This window comes from Gracilinanus agilis, chromosome 3 (assembly GCF_016433145.1).
Source record: "Gracilinanus agilis isolate LMUSP501 chromosome 3, AgileGrace, whole genome shotgun sequence".
Classification (NCBI taxonomy): Eukaryota; Metazoa; Chordata; class Mammalia; order Didelphimorphia; family Didelphidae; genus Gracilinanus; species Gracilinanus agilis.
Window position 1 is genome coordinate 123,643,100 of NC_058132.1, and position 18,065 is coordinate 123,661,164.

Here is an 18,065-nt window from a genome sequence, read left to right on the forward strand (position 1 = left end):
TGGAGGGGATGTGGCAAAATTGGGACATTAATGCATTGCTGGTGGAGTTGTGAACTGATCCAGCCATTCTGGCTGGCAATTTGGAATCACGCTCAAAGGGCTATAAAAGAATGCCTGCCCTTTGATCCAGCCATACCATTGCTGGGTTTGTACCCCAAAGAGATCATAGATAAACAGACTTGTACGAAAATATTTATAGCTGCGCTTTTTGTGGTGGCAACAAACTGGAAAAGGAGGGTATGTCCTTCAATTGGGGAATGGCTGAACAAACTGTGGTATATGCGGGTGATGGAATACTATTGTGCTAAAAGGAATAACAAACTGGAGAAGTTCCAGGTGAACTGGAGAGACCTCCAGGAACTGATGCAGAGCGAAAGGAGCAGAGCCAGAAGAACATTGTACAAAGAGACTGATATACTGTGGTAAAATCGAATGTAATGGGCTTCTCTACCAGCAACAATGCAATGACCCAGGACAGCTCTGAGGGATTTATGGTAAAGAAAACTACCCACATTCAGAGGAAGGACTGCAGGAGAGGAAACACATAAGAAAAGCAACTGCTTGAACGTATGGGTCGGGGTGGACATGATTGGGGATGTAGACTCGAAATTACCACACCAATGCAACCACCAACAATATGGAAATAGTTCTTATCAAGGACACATGACAAAACCAGTGGAAATGTGCATTGGCCATGGGTGGGGGGAGTGCAGGGGGTGAAGGGGAAAGTAGGAGCATGAATCATGTAACCATGTTAAAAAGGATTATTAATAAATGTTAAAAAAAAACACAAGGAGACTGCATCAATTTGGATATTTTTCTCTCTAAGCTAAAAATGCTTTGTTTTAGAATAATGATATTAAAATGTTTCTGGCAGATTCTGGCCTAAAACACAGAATACAATATTAATAGTGGCTGGGGGTGAGGTGGGGGAGTTCCTTAAACAATACAATTTCATGAACCAGACAGTTAACTCAATAGTTAAAAGATTTTACAAGTTTTCTCAACAGTTTTTTTTTCAGCAATCAAATGCAATATAGTTCAACATCTAAATGTTTCAGAGAACTACACTGTTATCTAACTTTTTGTCTACTGTAGTAAATACTTCATTTGATGATTTATCAAATAACAGCACCTTGTGAGCTATAATAGTATCACCTCTCTGATAACATTTAGCATACAAGAAACCGGGAGACAAAGCCAGGTCAAAGGCTAATCATGCACTATCAGTCAAAGAGCTGATCTTTAAGAGTGAGTTGGTTTTGATTTTAATAATCTAATGAATGTACTAAGTCAAATCAATAAGGCTATAATTCTCTTGCATTATTTCCCAGAATCAAGAGAAGACTCCATTCTATAGTATAGCAACAAAGCATATCTATCCCTGGTGGTTTTCCAGAGTTTAATTAAGTATGGATTACACTAAGCTTTTTCAAATGTTTATATTATAGAAAAATATTTGATATGCCCAGACTTTTAATTTTGCATACTGTGCTGATGAATTCAGATGGCATACAAATGTCTTAGGTCTGATAGAATGAAATAATCAATCTTTATCTTTATTATAAATTAATATGAATCTTGCTGTGATGGCTGCATTGTTCTTAGCACAGTCTTAGTTAAAATTCAATTGATGCAACAGATGTATTCCTAAGTAGGTCTGTGTGAATCAACTTTCTTTTTTTAAAACTATACAATGGTTAATTTTATGAAAGATTCTTCAGATACTCTTAAAATAATATTTCCATTGCAACAATAAAGAAAAAGAATTGCAGAAAGATGACTTTAGTGAGACAATACTTACTCATTAAAAACTGGTCACTTTTCCATTGCTTTTTCTTTTTGTTAAAGCTCTGGCTCATTTCATTTCCTTTTTCAGTTTAAATCCTAATTCCTCCTTAACATGCAACAGTGATTTGTACACAGCAAGTATTTAATAAGTGTTAGCAATCAAAGAGAAAATGAAGAATTTTATCTGCTAGACATCTTTTGTAATCAGTGCCACTGTCCCATCTCATTTTTAACTCTGTGGGATGGAAAACTCTACAAAGGGACTTTTTTCTACAGATTTGGGGGGATAATGTTTGGGTAAGAGTTTTTATGACAACAAAAGCATAAATATGGTTATTTGATGTGTATTTCTTTAAGGAAAACAACAAATAGACCTTAGAAAACAAGAACAATTTGGGGAACAAATTCCACCTAACTTCCAAAACTGACCCCATGTTCCTTAGCCATCTGGGAAGCACTAAACCAACTTTCTTTATATCAAACTATAGAACAAAGGCACACTATTTAAAGGACTGATCATAGAATTCCTTCTTAAAGGAAAAAATTATTTTGCAAAAAACTGACAAGGGCTAACATTTTTATAAAGCTAGGTTTCTATGTAAAAGATTTGCATCGAATGGGAAACAATGGACTAGGGATTCAGAGGGTCATCATGAGTTCATCTAGGCAAAATTCAATTTAGCCACCCCGGAGAATTCCCTACCCTATTTTTATAAATCTCAAGAGTGAGAAGATAGCAAATTAACAATTCATGTAGCCAAAAAGTTTTTTTTTGCTTCCAATTTATATCTACCTATCTACATACACATATAGATATAGATATAAGTATATATGCATATGTACATATCCTTCCCAGTATGATTTAGATCTATTTTTTTCTTTGCTATTTCTTTTGTTTCTCATGAAGATTTTAGGAGATTAAGCCTACATTTTATTGTTATGATTTTATTCTATATTGATATAAGTAATATTAAAAAGAAAATGCAAGTACACAATAATCTAAATCATTTTAGAATGTGGCTTCATTTTGAACAAGATCTCGTTTTAACTAAAAGTACTCTCTGAGAGAAAATTGCCCATCCAGGTGAGTGAAAAATTAGTAATTCCAGTGTACTCAGATATCATTAGAACATGACTAAATCCAACATTTCAAATGCTATTATAGTTTCCCAAAAGAGCAAATCCAGTTTACACTAGCATTTGGCCCACCATGGGGTTTGGTCCCTCAGTTTTAGTCAGTCAACAAACATTTATTAACTCTAACTATAATGCCACATATCGAGTTAGGTGGTAAGGATACAAAGTCGAAAAAATGAAGTAATATTTGTTCTCAAGGAGCTTTCAGGTTATCAGGAGATATAGTATATATATATATATATATATACACATATACATATATATGTATATATATGTATATGTGAAATACTGTATATATAACATAATAAATACAAAATAAATTCAAAGTAATCAGGGAAAGAGGGCACTAGTAGTTAGAAAATGAGGAAAGGTTTCATCTAGATTCTAGAATGTGGTGTTTGAGCAGCATCTTGAATTAGGTAAGCTATTATACATGTATATATCCATATATGTAGAAATGAACTTTAAAAGCATGTATTTAGCACCTTTCAGGTGTAAAATATTGTGCTAAGTCCTAGAAATACAAACAGCAAAGCAAAGCTTCTTTCAAAGAGCTTACATTCTAACAGAGAAACATCTTATAAAAGATATTTCAGCTGCAAATCAGATGGAGAGATGTATTGGTCCTTAGGGAGACAGAAATGTTAAATAAATAGAGATAAAGCTTATTTATGAATATTCTTTGCATCAAATTACACTACTTAATTTGATAATTACTCACTTTGGGTTTATATTTCTGCTTTTTCATATCATTCAAACCAGTTACTTCTGATCACTTCATCTCCTTAATATAATTAAGGATTACTCATTTCAGTTTTAAACTAAAGAACCTGTGAAGAGGGCTATTGTACACAGACAATACAGCTGGTCCCAAGTGAATTATACAACTGGAAAATCTACTAAAGAGAGTCATTTTTGCTGAAATACAGTGGTCTCTCTAGAACCATCTTTTTATGGAAGGTGTCATGTTTTAAGATCTCCTTAACTGACTCCTTTTTTAGTGACCATAAAGCCATTAATAGATTCAGTTTTTCACACAAAAACCTCCGGGATACACACTGATCTTTGTAAAGCACTACTCTGATTATATTAATTGAAATTAAATTTGCTTGAGAGCAGGTTACCTCCCTCTGAATTCTAGATTATAACCATCAAGGTGGAGTAATTTTCCATCTTATACCTCCAAAATCTTTATTTTCTGATACCACTTTTTTAAAAATCCTCAAACCCTAAAAGTATTTGTCCCTCACAAAACCTTCAAGGAAGGGAACACCAACTTAAATAATTTTACTTGTCCCTTTAGGATTTCAAACAACTGCCACATGTTACTTTAACTTCTAAGTTAAGGAAATTCTGAAAATCTATGCTACTATACACTAAAAAAAATCTGAGAGAAGAAAATGACAATCATATTGTGATATCAAGAATTTATCCTTTGGGTGCTGACGTATAGTAGCTGCATAAACCCCAAGATCATTTATTTCACTGGTTATAACAACAATAATTTTGATTTTTCTGTTTCCTTATGAACAAGGCTCATCTTAACTCCAACTCTGGCAATAAATTACCAAACTGGAAGCAATTACAATTCCACATTGATATGTCTATCAAATTTGCCTGAGAAGTCTCTTCTAATTAAACATTAATGTTTCTACCAGTTTAGACTGCTCAAGAGTATTTTTAATTACTTTACAATCAAATGCTGGTAAAACAGAATACAGAAAAACATTTTTCTGCATTAATACAAAAGATTGAAACATGCCAGCTGAATATTTATCCAAATGAAGTAAATGCCCACTCCACAAAACCCCAGATATGCCTTAACCTTTAATACTTTCAAATGATTATCAATAATAATAGCAACAATAATCATAAAAAGTACCTAAGAATTAAGTCAATTCTATTTTGGAATTTCCGCTGGTGGAAAGCCTATAAGAACAGTTCTCAATTTTTTAAAAAGCCATTTTCCTGGGACAAAAATCTACCTTACCTGCTCATAAAAACAACAAAAATTCAAGCAATATATTAGGTGAATAACTTTTGTTTGTGCTATATTTCCAAATCATCCACCGTGTTTTTAAAATGTGGGTTTTAAGTTAAATATTAATCTATACTAGAAAAGGAAAAAAATACTCATTTAGGGGGCATCTTGTATTTTAGACCAATGCCCAGCCTACACTTTAGGAACCACTGCTCCAAGTTTTCAAAGCTTTTTGCCAAAATTCACCAAGAGAAAACAAAAACTGTTGCTTTTCAAAAACAGTAATGAAGAACAGAGAAAGACAAAACTCCCAGCACCTCATAGTTCTAAATGCATGTGCACATGCATTTTAAGGATCTCTTGATAACTTAAACCAACAACATATGGGGGCATCAAACTATAAATTTGTTTCAGTAGCTCTCTGAGAGCAGCTCCCCATTCTTACCCCCATAAAGCCCACTGACCTGCCTGGAGTTGGTTTCTATCATTCCATTCAAAAATCTTGGAGCAAATTCCTTCTCTTTCGGTGGAGCACACTCTTGATCCTTAGGTGACATTGGCTTGAAGTTGTTGCCTAAATAAGGAGTCTTGTTAAAGGATGGTTGCTTGTGAACTGAGAGCAAGGTTATGTCTGGATCACTTAAAGTCGCCAAGAAAGATTGGTCCAGCAGGCTCCCCTTCATCTCCTTCCCAGCTCTCTCCATTGATGTTTCTTGCTCCCTCACTTCAACTCCACAAAAATCAAATTCACTTCTACCAGCCTAGTTTGGTCATGTTAAAAAAATGCCTTTATTTTCCAAATAAATTTTCCAACAAAAAATAAAATAAAATAAAACACCAGAAACTCCTCAAGCTCTCTCTGCTCCTTGTTCAGGGTGAAGTGTTTTGTTTCACTGGCCCCAACACCTGCAGGCTGCACCTTCCCCGTCTATATTTACACTGGTCTATCTGTGCTCATTCTCCTTAAACTCTGCCTACTCACTGGCATCTTTTCACTCACTGCACTACATTTACTAATCTTTTCACACGGCCCATAAGTATGCTCATCAAGCACTGACTTGCTTTTCAAAGACTCCTGAGGCACAACCTGTGTGAGTATGAACCCTACACATAATTAATTCCCAAAGCTAAAGGTGATTTCCTCTTAGCCATGTGCACAATCACATCTCCTAGAAACCCAGCCTTGAGGCAGGGGGAAATAATCTACTTCCTTAGATCACTGAATTAATAGAGTTTCCCTGGGTGAAATATAGCTCTTTCTTCTACTAGGTTATAGAATACTTTGTCACTGGACTATTTATTTCCTGGGCAACATGACTTGCATTTTCAATAAAATGAGAAAATTTTTATTTTTATTACAGCTTGGTTTCCCCTTATATCAAAGTCTCTACTTTAAGGGAGGAAAAAAAACCAAACAACAAAAACTTCCATGTATCCAAATTTGCTAGACATCACGAGTTTTCTTAGAAAAACTGAAGTGATCTACTCTACCTCACAAGTCAGTTATAAAGAATGCACTCTGAAGCTATCTGAAAACTACACAAAGAAAAAATCTTACAATAATGATCCTCATGATTAAAATGAAATAACATAAACACAAATAAAATTGTTATAAGAATGAAGGGCTCTAGCTCTGATTCTGCCACTTAGTTGAACAAGTTAAAAGTTCATTAGGCCTCAGTCTCCTTATTTGTAAAAATGGAGCTAATACATGTTCCACAGAAACTTTGAATAAGATTAAAGCAGATATGGTAGTGAAAATACTTTGTAAACTGTCAAGAACTAGATGTAAGATAAAGTAATAACAATAGTAATAAAAGAAAAAATTCATTGCTCATGGCTGAGGCATGCCAATACAATTTTAAAAATGACAATACTGCCATAGTTAATACATATTTTTATAATATATCAATCAGATAATAGGGGGACAGAGCTAAGATGGCAGCTTAGTAGCAGCAAAAGCCTGAAACCACTCTGAATATTCTTCCAAACCAATCTTTAAAAAGTGCTTCAAAAGGACAGAAGACAAAGCAGGACGAATGAGGGGGCTCTCCACTGAACACAACTTGAAAGGTAGGCAGAGAGAGTGGATTTCTACAATATAAGGGAGAACTGGAAGCAAAACTACACACAGAAATGTGCAGGCTGACTGCCTTCCCACCTACCATGCCAGCCTCAGAATCAGGGCACAGGCAACTTCAGCATCCTGGGTCATGGGCTATGCCAACAAAAGAAGACCTCAGACCCACCCCTTGGCAATGAGATCTGGAGGTCCACAGTACTAGGTACTATCAAGCCTTCCCTAGCAGCAGCGAAGACAGACCCCAGGCAAAATCCTGTGAGCTAGAAGCTAAGACAAAAATGGTCAGCAACTTGCAGATTTCCCAGTCCATTGGTGGGAATAGCAGATAAAAAAACCTCTTGACCTTCAAAAATTTCTATGGGGAAAAAAGAGCAAAGAATAGAACCAATAGGAGATGGTGAAATAGAAGCAAACACATGCAAAATCTCAAAAAAGGGGGGGGGGATTGGTTGCAAGCTCTAGAAGAATTGAAAAAGGAATTAAAAAATCAAATAAGAGAGGTTGAAGAAAAATTAGAAAAAGAAATGAAAATTACACAAAAAGAAAATAACAGCTTAAAAAGCAAAATTGGTCAACTGGAAAAAAAAAGGCACAAAGATCCAATGTAGAAAAGAATTCCATGAAAAGTAGAATGGACCAAAATGAAAAGGAGGATCAAAAGGTCATGAAGAAAGTCAGTCTTTAAAAATTAAATTTGGACAAATAGAAGCTAATGATTTCACAAGACATCAAGAAACAATAAAGCAAAATCAAAACAATGAAAAAATATATTAATCAAATTGCCAAGCAGACACTAGAGAACTTGATAAATATAATAACAAAATACATTGGAAAAACAAAATATCTAGACTATCAAGGGAAATAATAAAAAGAAACAGAGACAAAAGAGAAAAGGCATTTTTAGATTTCAAACTATAGTTATAAAAGCCAAATTCATCAAAACCATCTGGAACTGGTAAAGAAAAAGTAGAGAGGTCAATTGATAGAACAGACTAGAGAAGGGAGAATTAAAAACAAGGAAACTCTCAATAACCTTGTGTTCAATAAAGTAGAAAACATAAATTGCCTACAAAAGAACTTTATTTGACAAAAATTGTTAGGAAAACTGGCAGAAATTAGGCTTAGCCCAACACCTAATACCATATTACACAGTACATTCTAAATTTTGGACTTTAATAACTTTAATATTAAAAATCATACCATAAAAAATAAAGAAAATAAGAGAATTTGGGAAGGAGCTCTGATTTCATTTGTAAGGCAGACCCCTGGTATAGAACTCCCACCTTCAACCCAGATCACAGCCTTAAAAAAATAATTAATTAATTAATTTAGAATAGTTTTCCATGGCTACATAACTCATGTTCTGTCAGGAGCCACAGAGAAATAGGGTCTTTTAGTAGGATCTTTTTATCTGGACCCCATCAAGGTCAATGCAGATAGGCAAGGCCCTGTGCTGGTTTTTGTACCCTGAAAGTCAGGACACAGAATGGATGGCTTATCTGAGATAAAAATTGGGACCCCTCTCTGTGACTCCTTTTATTATTGAGAACATATTAACTTAGTCTTTTAGGATAGCCCCAAGTTTTATAGAAAGCCTCTAAGTACTCTATAGTAAACCAGTAGTTAAGGAGTTTCCCCCAAGCCAAAAATAGCAGAAATTAGCAGAAGCTGCTCTGTATCTTTTCTCCCTGGGCACATCCAGACAAATTCCACTCTTACTTAGGTACTTTCCAATGACAAAATATACCCCACAACCTTAAAGGCTTATTCTTTAACATACCTTTTGAAGTACGGAAGCTTTTTACTAAAATAACTCTTAGATAAGGTGAGACTCATTCTTAACCTTGGACCTTGTCTCATCCAGGCATAATCTTCATGAGAGAAATTTTTTGTAAGCTATATACCAATCATGATATAATTCTTTAACCTTGGATGTAATTTCAATTGTGCTTTTGTAAGACACTGTTCTTGGAAAATGGTATAAAATAAAGAAAGCTCAGAGGCTTTTTTGGAACAGTCATGAGCTAACCTATTAGCCTGACAGTTCTCAATCATTCTGCTTCATCCTTATCAATCCAATGCCACTCAAACGTCATTCAAATCCCTGTTAATATAGAGTTGGTCCTCTATAATATTCTTTCCTTCCCTTTCTCCCTCCCTCATCCCATAGCCAATGAACAATTCTACTGAGTTTTATCATATCATAACTTTTTAATGATTTACTAGACAAATCTCGAGAGTTTGCCTGAACTAAGAAGTCAGATGACTTGTTCAGGTCTCACAACTAGTAAAGGTCAGGGGCAAGATCTGAACCCAGATTCTCTTGCTCCTAAACCCTGCACTCAATCCACTATTGCCTTTAGAAAGTACTGACAGAAACTTAATCTACAGTACAAGTTTCCCAAGCTATCTCTTGTTCCCAAAGAAATGTGGCAGTATTAAAATCTGGGCATTCTTCCATTGTATAACGCAATATGTTCTCCCTTTTCCCCCATCTCTTCCTCCTAATGCCCTGACAGAGTTCACAGCCCCAGTCTGAGATTCCTTCCAAGTCACTGGTATATTTGAAGAGGTCATCTCTACCCCCTTTCTGATCATAGCTACCAGGCTGCTGTTGAAGTAAATTATCATTATCACCTGTCTGAAATTAATACAAGCAACACTTGTACTCAGCATATAGTATCCCAGTTGTGCCTCAAATACCAGTATGCTTGGAGTGTCCACATTGCATATTTAATCAATTCATCATTAAGCAGAATCACAGTATTTCTGAGTTAAAATGAACATCAGAACTCATCTAGTCTAGCCCACTGATGAACACAAATGCCCTTGACAACATGCCTGAGAAATAATATGCCACAAATGAGATTCTCCTAACTAGATGATGTATGCAAGGCAGATATTGTTATCCACATTTTGCAAACAATGAGACTGAAATATAGAGAGATGATGAATTCCCATAGGCAACACAGCTAGGAAGAAACAGAGCCAGAACTGGATCCTCAGTTCCCTTTATTAACTCCAGATCCAATTCTATTACCTTAATACTTAAGCTGCCCCTAGGGTGACTCTTAAGACTATTCTTCCCTCTACTATTTAATTCTGTATAGATATGCTTTGCCATTGTGTTAGTCCAGCTGATCATTCTTCCCCCCACCCCACCCCACCTCCGCCAGGTTTTGAGGGAAAACCCACCAATAAGTCCACTCAAAAGGGCTGTATCACTTAGTTGGTTGCTGTCCTTCATTCTAGAAGAGGAACAAAATGGCATCCCTATTTTGGGGTTACCGGGTAGTATGTCCCACTATCAGAGCAGACCAGTACAAGCTCAGAAGGCTCTACCATAGGTTAAGCACAGAAAGTCCTCAATAACACTGGGGATGGAGATGTCTCTAAATTTGCACATTTCATGTTTTTTTTTTGAGCTGCTGCTCTTAATAAAGCAGAGTGCCTTCTTTGATGTGGACATGCCATTCTTGATGGTCCTGGGCCAGTATCTCCCACGTTTCATAATTGAAGCCAAAGTTTTTTGAGTCCTAGAAAGTGACGTTGTCTGGCTTTTTTTGACCTCCATGTAAGCATTTGCCTTGTGTGAGTTCTCCATAAAATAGTCTTTTAGGAAGATGTGTATTCAACATTCAAACAGCATGGTCAGCCATTGGAGTTGTGTTCTCTGCAACAGAGTTTGAATACTTGGCAGTTCAAATCAAGAAAGGACCTCAGAGTCTGGTACCTTATCTTGCCAGGTGATCTCCAGAATGTTTCTAAGACAATTCAAATGGAAGTGATTCACCTTCCTGGCATGGGGTACACTGTCCAGGTTTTACAGGCATACAACAACGAGGTCAACACAAAGGCCCTGTAGGCTTTCAGTTTGATAGGCAGACTAATACCTTGTCTCTCAAGATAGCTCTGGCAATGCAGGCATCAACCTCATCATCTATGAGGAAATCCCTGGAGAATTTACTGCCAAGGTAGGTAAATATATCCATAGCCTTCAGAATTTTGCCATTTGCTGTAACTAATGGCTCCACATATGGTTGGTGTTTTGCTGGACGGTAGAGAATCTATGCTTTCTCGGTGTTAATTGTCAGGCCAAAATTAGCACAAGTGGCAAAGAACTGATCCACACTGTATTGCATCTCAGAGGTTGCACTAAGTGCACAATTATCTGCCAACAGAAAGTCATGTGCCAACTCTCCCTCTAGTCTTGGCTTATAGCCTTTTTAAGTAAAATAATTTACCATCAGTGTGGATCTGGTTATATAAGCTCCATTCATCACACTGTCACAGGCCTTAGATGTCCTACTTTTGAGATAACTAGATCAACAAAGAGTTATTTGGCAACACACACACACGCTCACACATGAGCACACACAGAAACACATACAATTCCCTTAACTTTAGTGGGTAGCTCATGATAGTAACTAGAATGTATATTAATCAGGGTGAACAAGAAGACTTAATGAACCATACAATAATCTCCCTGAGTGGTTTCAAAGGTTCCTAATGCTTTGGTTGTTTGTTTGTTTTAATTGGATCACTAGCTTGTGCTCCTTCACTGAGGAAAAATCCATCAGTTCTGCTTGCCCCTGGCAACCCTGCATGAGTTTCTTATTTGTCAGAACCACATCTTGAGACCATTACAAAATATCTTAGAGTTGTGATGCATGGCAATGAAACCTGATGATTCCTTGACCTAACATGGGTTAACCAGTCAATAATATTTAATTATTAAGTGCTTATTATTTACTGGGCATGGCTCTAAATACTGCAGATACAAGATCAAAGAATGAAACAATGTCTATTCACAATGAGCTTACATTCCAATGGGGGAAGCAGGAAGTAGATATAAAAACATATACAACATAAATATAAAATTAATAAGTGCTTTTTATACACACACATACACACATTATCAAATACAAGTATAATGGAAGAAGTACACTAGCAGTGGGGGTAAGAAAGCTTCATGCAGAGAAGAGTGTCAGCTGTATTTTAGAAAAGGGGGGCTCCATTAGGCAAAGGGAAGTAGAGTATGCATTCCAGGCATGGGAAAGAATCAGTGCAAAGGCACAGAGACGCACTGTCATGAGTGAAAACAGAGAATGCCAGTTTGGCAGGCTCAAAGACTGTGGAAAGGGAAGGATTGTTCAATAAGACTGGAAAGGTAAGTTGGAGCCAGGTTGTAAAGAGTTTTAAAAGTGAAAAATAGGAATTTGTATTTCATTTCAGATGTAATAGAAAAACACTGAAACTAGTTGAGTAGAGTGGTTGCACAGTCAGATATGCACCTGAGGAAAACTACTTAGACAGCAGTGTAAAAGGACTGGAATGGCAAGAGACCAATTAGAAATCCACTTAGGAGGTTACAACAAGCTAGGTGAGAAGTGATAAGGGTCTAAACTCATAGCTATTTGAGTGAAGAGGAGAGAAGGATGCAAAAGATGTTGTGTAGGTAAAAACAGTAAGATCTGGCAATTAATTGCATATGTGGGATGAGGAAGAAGTCAAGGATGATGCTGAGATTACAGTCCTAAGATACTGGAAGGATAGTGGTACCTTTGAAAGGAATAGGAAAGTTTGAAGACAGGAGGAAAGATAATTTCCATTTTGGACATGTCAAGTTTAAGATGACTCTGGAACATCCAGCTTGGAATATCCAATAGGCAACTGGTAATAAAAGACTGAAACTCTGGAGATGTAGATCTGAGGTCTAGAGATGGTAGTTAAACCCATGGGATATGAGATTGCCAAGAGTAAAGAATGAGAAAAGAAGAGAGCCCAGAACAGAACATTGGAGAATACTCCCAGGGGCTTTAACATGAAATGAGCCAGAAAAGGAGACAGAAGGAGAGGTCAGACAGAGAGAAAACAGAAGAGAAGAAATAGTAGACAGAATAAAAGTGTTAGCAATGTCAAATGAAGTAGAGAGGTCAGGAAGGATTAGCTCTGGAAAAAGTCCAACAGATTTACCAATTAAGAAATCAATGGCAACTGAAGAGAAGCAGTTTTAGATGAATGGCTGTCAAAAGCCACAATGCAAAGAGTGATGGAGTAAGTTAGAAGAAAGGAGGAAGAAGCAACAAATGTGGATAACTTTTTCATGGAGTTTGGCTGAAAAAGAGTGGAGAGACAAAGGCTGATTAGCTTGAGGAAATGGTAGGACCTAAGGAATGATTTTTAAGGATGTGAGGGTGGGAGTAGGGAGACTTGGGCATGTTTGAAACAGTAAGGAAGGATTGAGAGAGAGTTGATAGGCTTTAAGATATTTTATTTTATCAATTACATGTAATAAATTTCCACATAAATTTTCTGAAATTATATGATCCAAATTGTCTTCCTCTCTGCCATCCCTTCCCCTTTCTGGAGCTGGCAAGCAATTCTATCAGGGTTATACACTTATTATCATACAAAACATATTTCCATATTGTTCATTTTTATAAGAGAATAATCATATAAAACTAAAGCCCCAAAATAAAAACTCAAATCAAAAATTCTTATGTTTTGATTTGCATTCCGAAAAGTAGCCTTCTTTGTCATAAGTTAGGGAGTTGTTTGGGAGAGGATCCAGAATCAGGTTTAAGCCTTCAGAGTTAGTCTTCAAGTTGGAATCAAGCATGCAATAAGACTAGTCTGTCCCCACATCCAGAAAATGTTCAGTATGGCCAACTTCTCCAGAGCCTTTCTTGGTTAGCTGAAGAAATATTTTCATGAATTCCTCCTTGAGTTCACCATATAGAAATCTACCTGAGTTTCTGAGAAATCTAATTCAGTTTGAGCCCTGACCTAACAAGTAAATATACAATCACCTCTAATGATGCCCATATCCTAATCTAAATTTCAAGTTAAAACTTTCTTTCCTTCTTCCCATGAACACCAGGACTAATCTCAATTTACTCCAATTTTCTCCCAGAGTCAGAAGAGAGCAGGCAAGCAGGCATAACTGATAAATGAGGGCAGCATTCTCAGTATAAAGGCTCTATGGGAGATATAAAGGAGTTATGTGTGGTCTTTACAATCACTGAATTAAAGACATGGGGGTCCCTCAAATCTCTGGCCTGGGCCCTTTTCTCTTTTCTCTCTATACTACTTCATTGGATGAGATCATTAGCTCCCATAAATTCAATTACTATCTCTATGCAGATGATTCTTAAATCTGTTTATCCAGCCTTTATCTATCTCCTGATGTCCAGACACACATCTCCAACTATCTGACATCCATCCAAATGGATGTCCCTTAGACATTTTAAACTCAATATCTCCCAAACTGAACTCATTGTCTTTCTTCCAAAACCTTCTCCTTTTCTAAACTTCCCTATTACTGTCAAGTTAATTCTCCCAGTCACTATTTTCCCAGTCACTCAGGCTAGCAAAACTAGATGTCATCTTTAACTCTTCACACTTTCACCACCACCCCCATATCTAATCTGTTCCCAAGTTCTATTGATTCCACCTTCATAGCATCTCTCATATACATTCCTCCTCTCCTGACACTGCCATCTCCCCAATTTGACTGTAAATTCCCTGAAAGCAGGGAGAGGTTTTTGCTTTCCTCTGTATCTTTAACTTGTTTGACTGTAATAATAATGAAAATAACAGCAATAATAACAATTAGCATGCATAGAACTTTAAGGTTTGCAAAGCACTTTACAAATATTCTCTCATTTTAGCCTCACAACAATCCTAGAAAGTAGGTGCTCTTCCATATTTTCAATGAGAAAACTGAGGTAGGCCAGGGTTAATTGACTTGCCCAGGGCTGAACAACTAGCAAGTATCTGAGGCAGAATTCAAACTCAGGTCTTCTTATTCCAAACCCAAAGGGCTATCCATAGCACTACATAGCTGCCCTGGACAAGGGAAACAATCAGTACTTAGTTTTAGAGAGGAAAATTCTCCCTCTGTTGACAGCAACTATTCTCATGTTCTATTTACTGCATGTTCTATTTATAAGTTCTACCTCCACTTTAAATGTGTAGAAGGGAACCTGTCTGAAACCCATACACTTCACCATTTGACCTCTATATCATCCTGACAGATAAGCTGTGTGTTAAATGAATGGATTGGTTGGCTGAGAGGCCAGCACTCAGTATAGAAGAAATGTACAGTTCCCTCCTAGTCAGATTTTTATATTTAGCCTGGAAGTCATTTTCCATATTCAAGTGTAATTACAAAACCACATTTCAAAGACACAGTGATGATTTAGAGGCTTTCTGCTACTCTGGATCATTCATGACTCCCATATCATCCATCATTTATAATATAGGAAATCTTCCAAAAAGGAGAACATGTTCCACAGTGAAGACTGTAGGTAAAAACAAATGACAATAGTTCACACTTGGGGAAGGGAAAGTAGGAGGCAGAGAAAAATGGGGAAGGGAATAAACATTTACATAGTACCCACTATGTGTCCAGCTTACAATTATTTCATTTGGTCTTCACAACAATTCTCTGAGGTAGCTGGGTAAATATTATAGTACTATTAAATCATATAAACATTTCATTTACACAAATTCAACTCTACACATTCACTAAAAGCCAGCCCTCTCCTAGTCAAAACCTTATATTCGTACACAGTATTGGTTCTAAGGCAGAAGGTAGGGGTTTAAAAAAACTTTTTAAATTAAAAAAACTGTCCTACTTGCCCATGTTTTCCTTCTGGCCTTCCTTCTGTTCTTTTCTATGGATTTCCTTAAAATGTTTCAATGATTCTTTTTTTCCTTTTTTGGAGGGGAGAATATGTGAGGAGGGAGAACCCTATTGCTCCCCTTTCCACTTCTCCCCTTATTAGAAAAACCAAAACCAAACCTTGTAACAAACATATACTAACAGTTAAGTAAACCATATTGGTCATATCTGGAAATGTTACCTTTTATTTTGCACCTTAAGTCCATCCCCTCACTGTCAGGAGTCGGGTAGCATGCCCCATCAACTCCTCAGCTATCCTGGTTGATCCATTGATCATTGATCTGGAATTTTCATTCTTTAAAGGTGGTTGGTCTGTCTTAACAGTATTGTTGTTGCTATATAAATTGTCCTCCTGATTCTGATCACTTCAATATACATGAGTTTCTTTAAGTCTTTCTAGGTTTTTCTGAAATTATCCCTTTCATCATTCTTTACAGCTCAATAATATTCCATTATAGCCATATAACATAGTTTGTTCAGTCATTCCCCAACTGATGGGCCCTCATTTTCTTTTCAGACTTTTGCTACAACAAAGAGAGCAGCTATAAATCTTTTTATACATGTGGTCTTTCCCCCTTTTCTTTCATCTCTTGAGGACATGGGCCTAAGATCATGAAATCAAAGACTATGGACAGGTTAGTGACTATTTGGTAAGGTTCTGGCCATTTTTCTTCTATTGACAACCTTTTCCCCCATCCTAGACTTCCCCAGCTATTCATCTGCTATGGGGAGAGCCTCTATGGCCTTGCCCTGAAGAACAAGAATCCGGGGGGGGGAGGGGGGGCATTCCTGTTATTATAGCCTCTGGGCAATGGCAACCAATCTTTCCTCCTGGGAAGGGAGCTGGCCTTCTGTTTGCTTTGGATGTTAGCACTGAAAAGAAAGTTTTTCTTTAAATTTCACCTCTTGCTCAGCTCTTCAATTGCTTCAGTATGGCCACTGAGTAGTGGAAGAGCAATTTCCCTTTTATATTAGGTTCTATTCAAATAAGAAAAATGATGCTATTCATAAGAGGAGGAGGGAAAGCCTCATCACAAGCATATCAAGCACCTACTATATGCCAGGTCCAAATATATCAATTGATCTCATTATAGCTAATTAAAAGTGGTGAAAGCATTAGTGAAGCCAGTCCTTACCCCAAGGGGCTTATTGAATTAAATTAATATTATTTATAAAAGGTATTACTATTTGAGTATGATTTATACTAGATGATCAATAAGGTCCCTTCCAGCAGCCTCTGTGCTGTTTCTTCCTTCTCAATTGTTCTCTTTCCTTTAATCTATCTAAATCTTACTCATCCCATAAGGTCCAATTTCAGTTCTACAATCTCCATGAAACTTTCTTTCTCTGACTATTCTGGCAGGAGTTGAGCTCTGTCCTCTAAACTCCAGCATGACATTGTATACAATTCACCTCGGCACTTTTCCATATTGCAACATCAATCGTTATCTAACTATTTCATGTGAGCATGTCTTATCTGCCTTAACTGAGAGTTCAATACACATTGTATATATAGCTCTGTAAACCTCTCTTTAACTGCAAGGAATTATGTTATTTTACTTTTTAAAAAATCTCTATTCTCCCTCTAGCACAGTGTTAAGCAAATAGGAAGTGCTCGATAAATACCTATTTAATTAGTTAGGTTAAAGGTTAGTTTTCTGTCTAGAATGTTATTACATTTTAAAGTTCCCTTTATTGCAATACAAGTACAGAAATTCATTAGCCCACAGATTCTTCCCAGAATTATATATTTCCAAGTATCTCCTTCTGCTAAATATCTGTAAAGGGTTATTTTTTGCCTTCTGACATGTGCTAATTTTTTCCTAGAATTAATCTCATTCTGTTTGTCTCCTACCCATGCTTCCAGTCTTTGTGGGTCTTTTTTTTTTTTTTTTTTTTGGTATGAAAATTGAAATCCCTCTAGTGTCCTAAACAATTCTGCTGCAACTTGAGAAGCCTGGGCCCAATGAAGGGATGGGGGGATCATATTTCCATGAGCCTCTCAGGACAAAAGGACCATGCTTGGAGGAGGGGATATCAGCCTAGAATCTTTCAGTACTCACAAAGGTCACCTGTTCAACCAAGCTACAAATTGGCACTGGGAGTGGCTGCTTAAAGAAGATGTTTGGCCATCTTTCTCCTTGGCAGGCAGAGAAGGCACAGAGAACAAACAACTTCTGAGAAATCCTGCATGAAGAATTGCAAAGGTGAGCAAGAACTTGACACTAAGCTGCATGCTGAGAAGCACAAGTCATGATGTTTCTCATACTTGTGTCTGTACGTTGTATAGCCTTGGAAAATGGTACACTAAATTAACTAGTCCACACTTCAAAACAAGACTAGTCCATATTAACCCATGGAGGTCTACCATTTTGTTGATATGT

General features: G+C 36.7%; 1 protein-coding gene across 1 annotated transcript in view; it reads right to left on the reverse strand.

The window, feature by feature from the left end:
- Nucleotides 1-5,827, reverse strand: part of ATP7B (ATPase copper transporting beta) — an 80,586-nt gene extending 74,759 nt beyond the window's left edge. The window contains exon 1 of the mRNA XM_044666052.1: nucleotides 5,374-5,827. Coding sequence (XP_044521987.1) covers nucleotides 5,374-5,613 — 240 coding nt within the window. The 5' untranslated portion in view covers nucleotides 5,614-5,827. The remainder of the gene's footprint in view (nucleotides 1-5,373) is intronic.
- Between the last annotated feature and the right edge of the window lie 12,238 nt (nucleotides 5,828-18,065).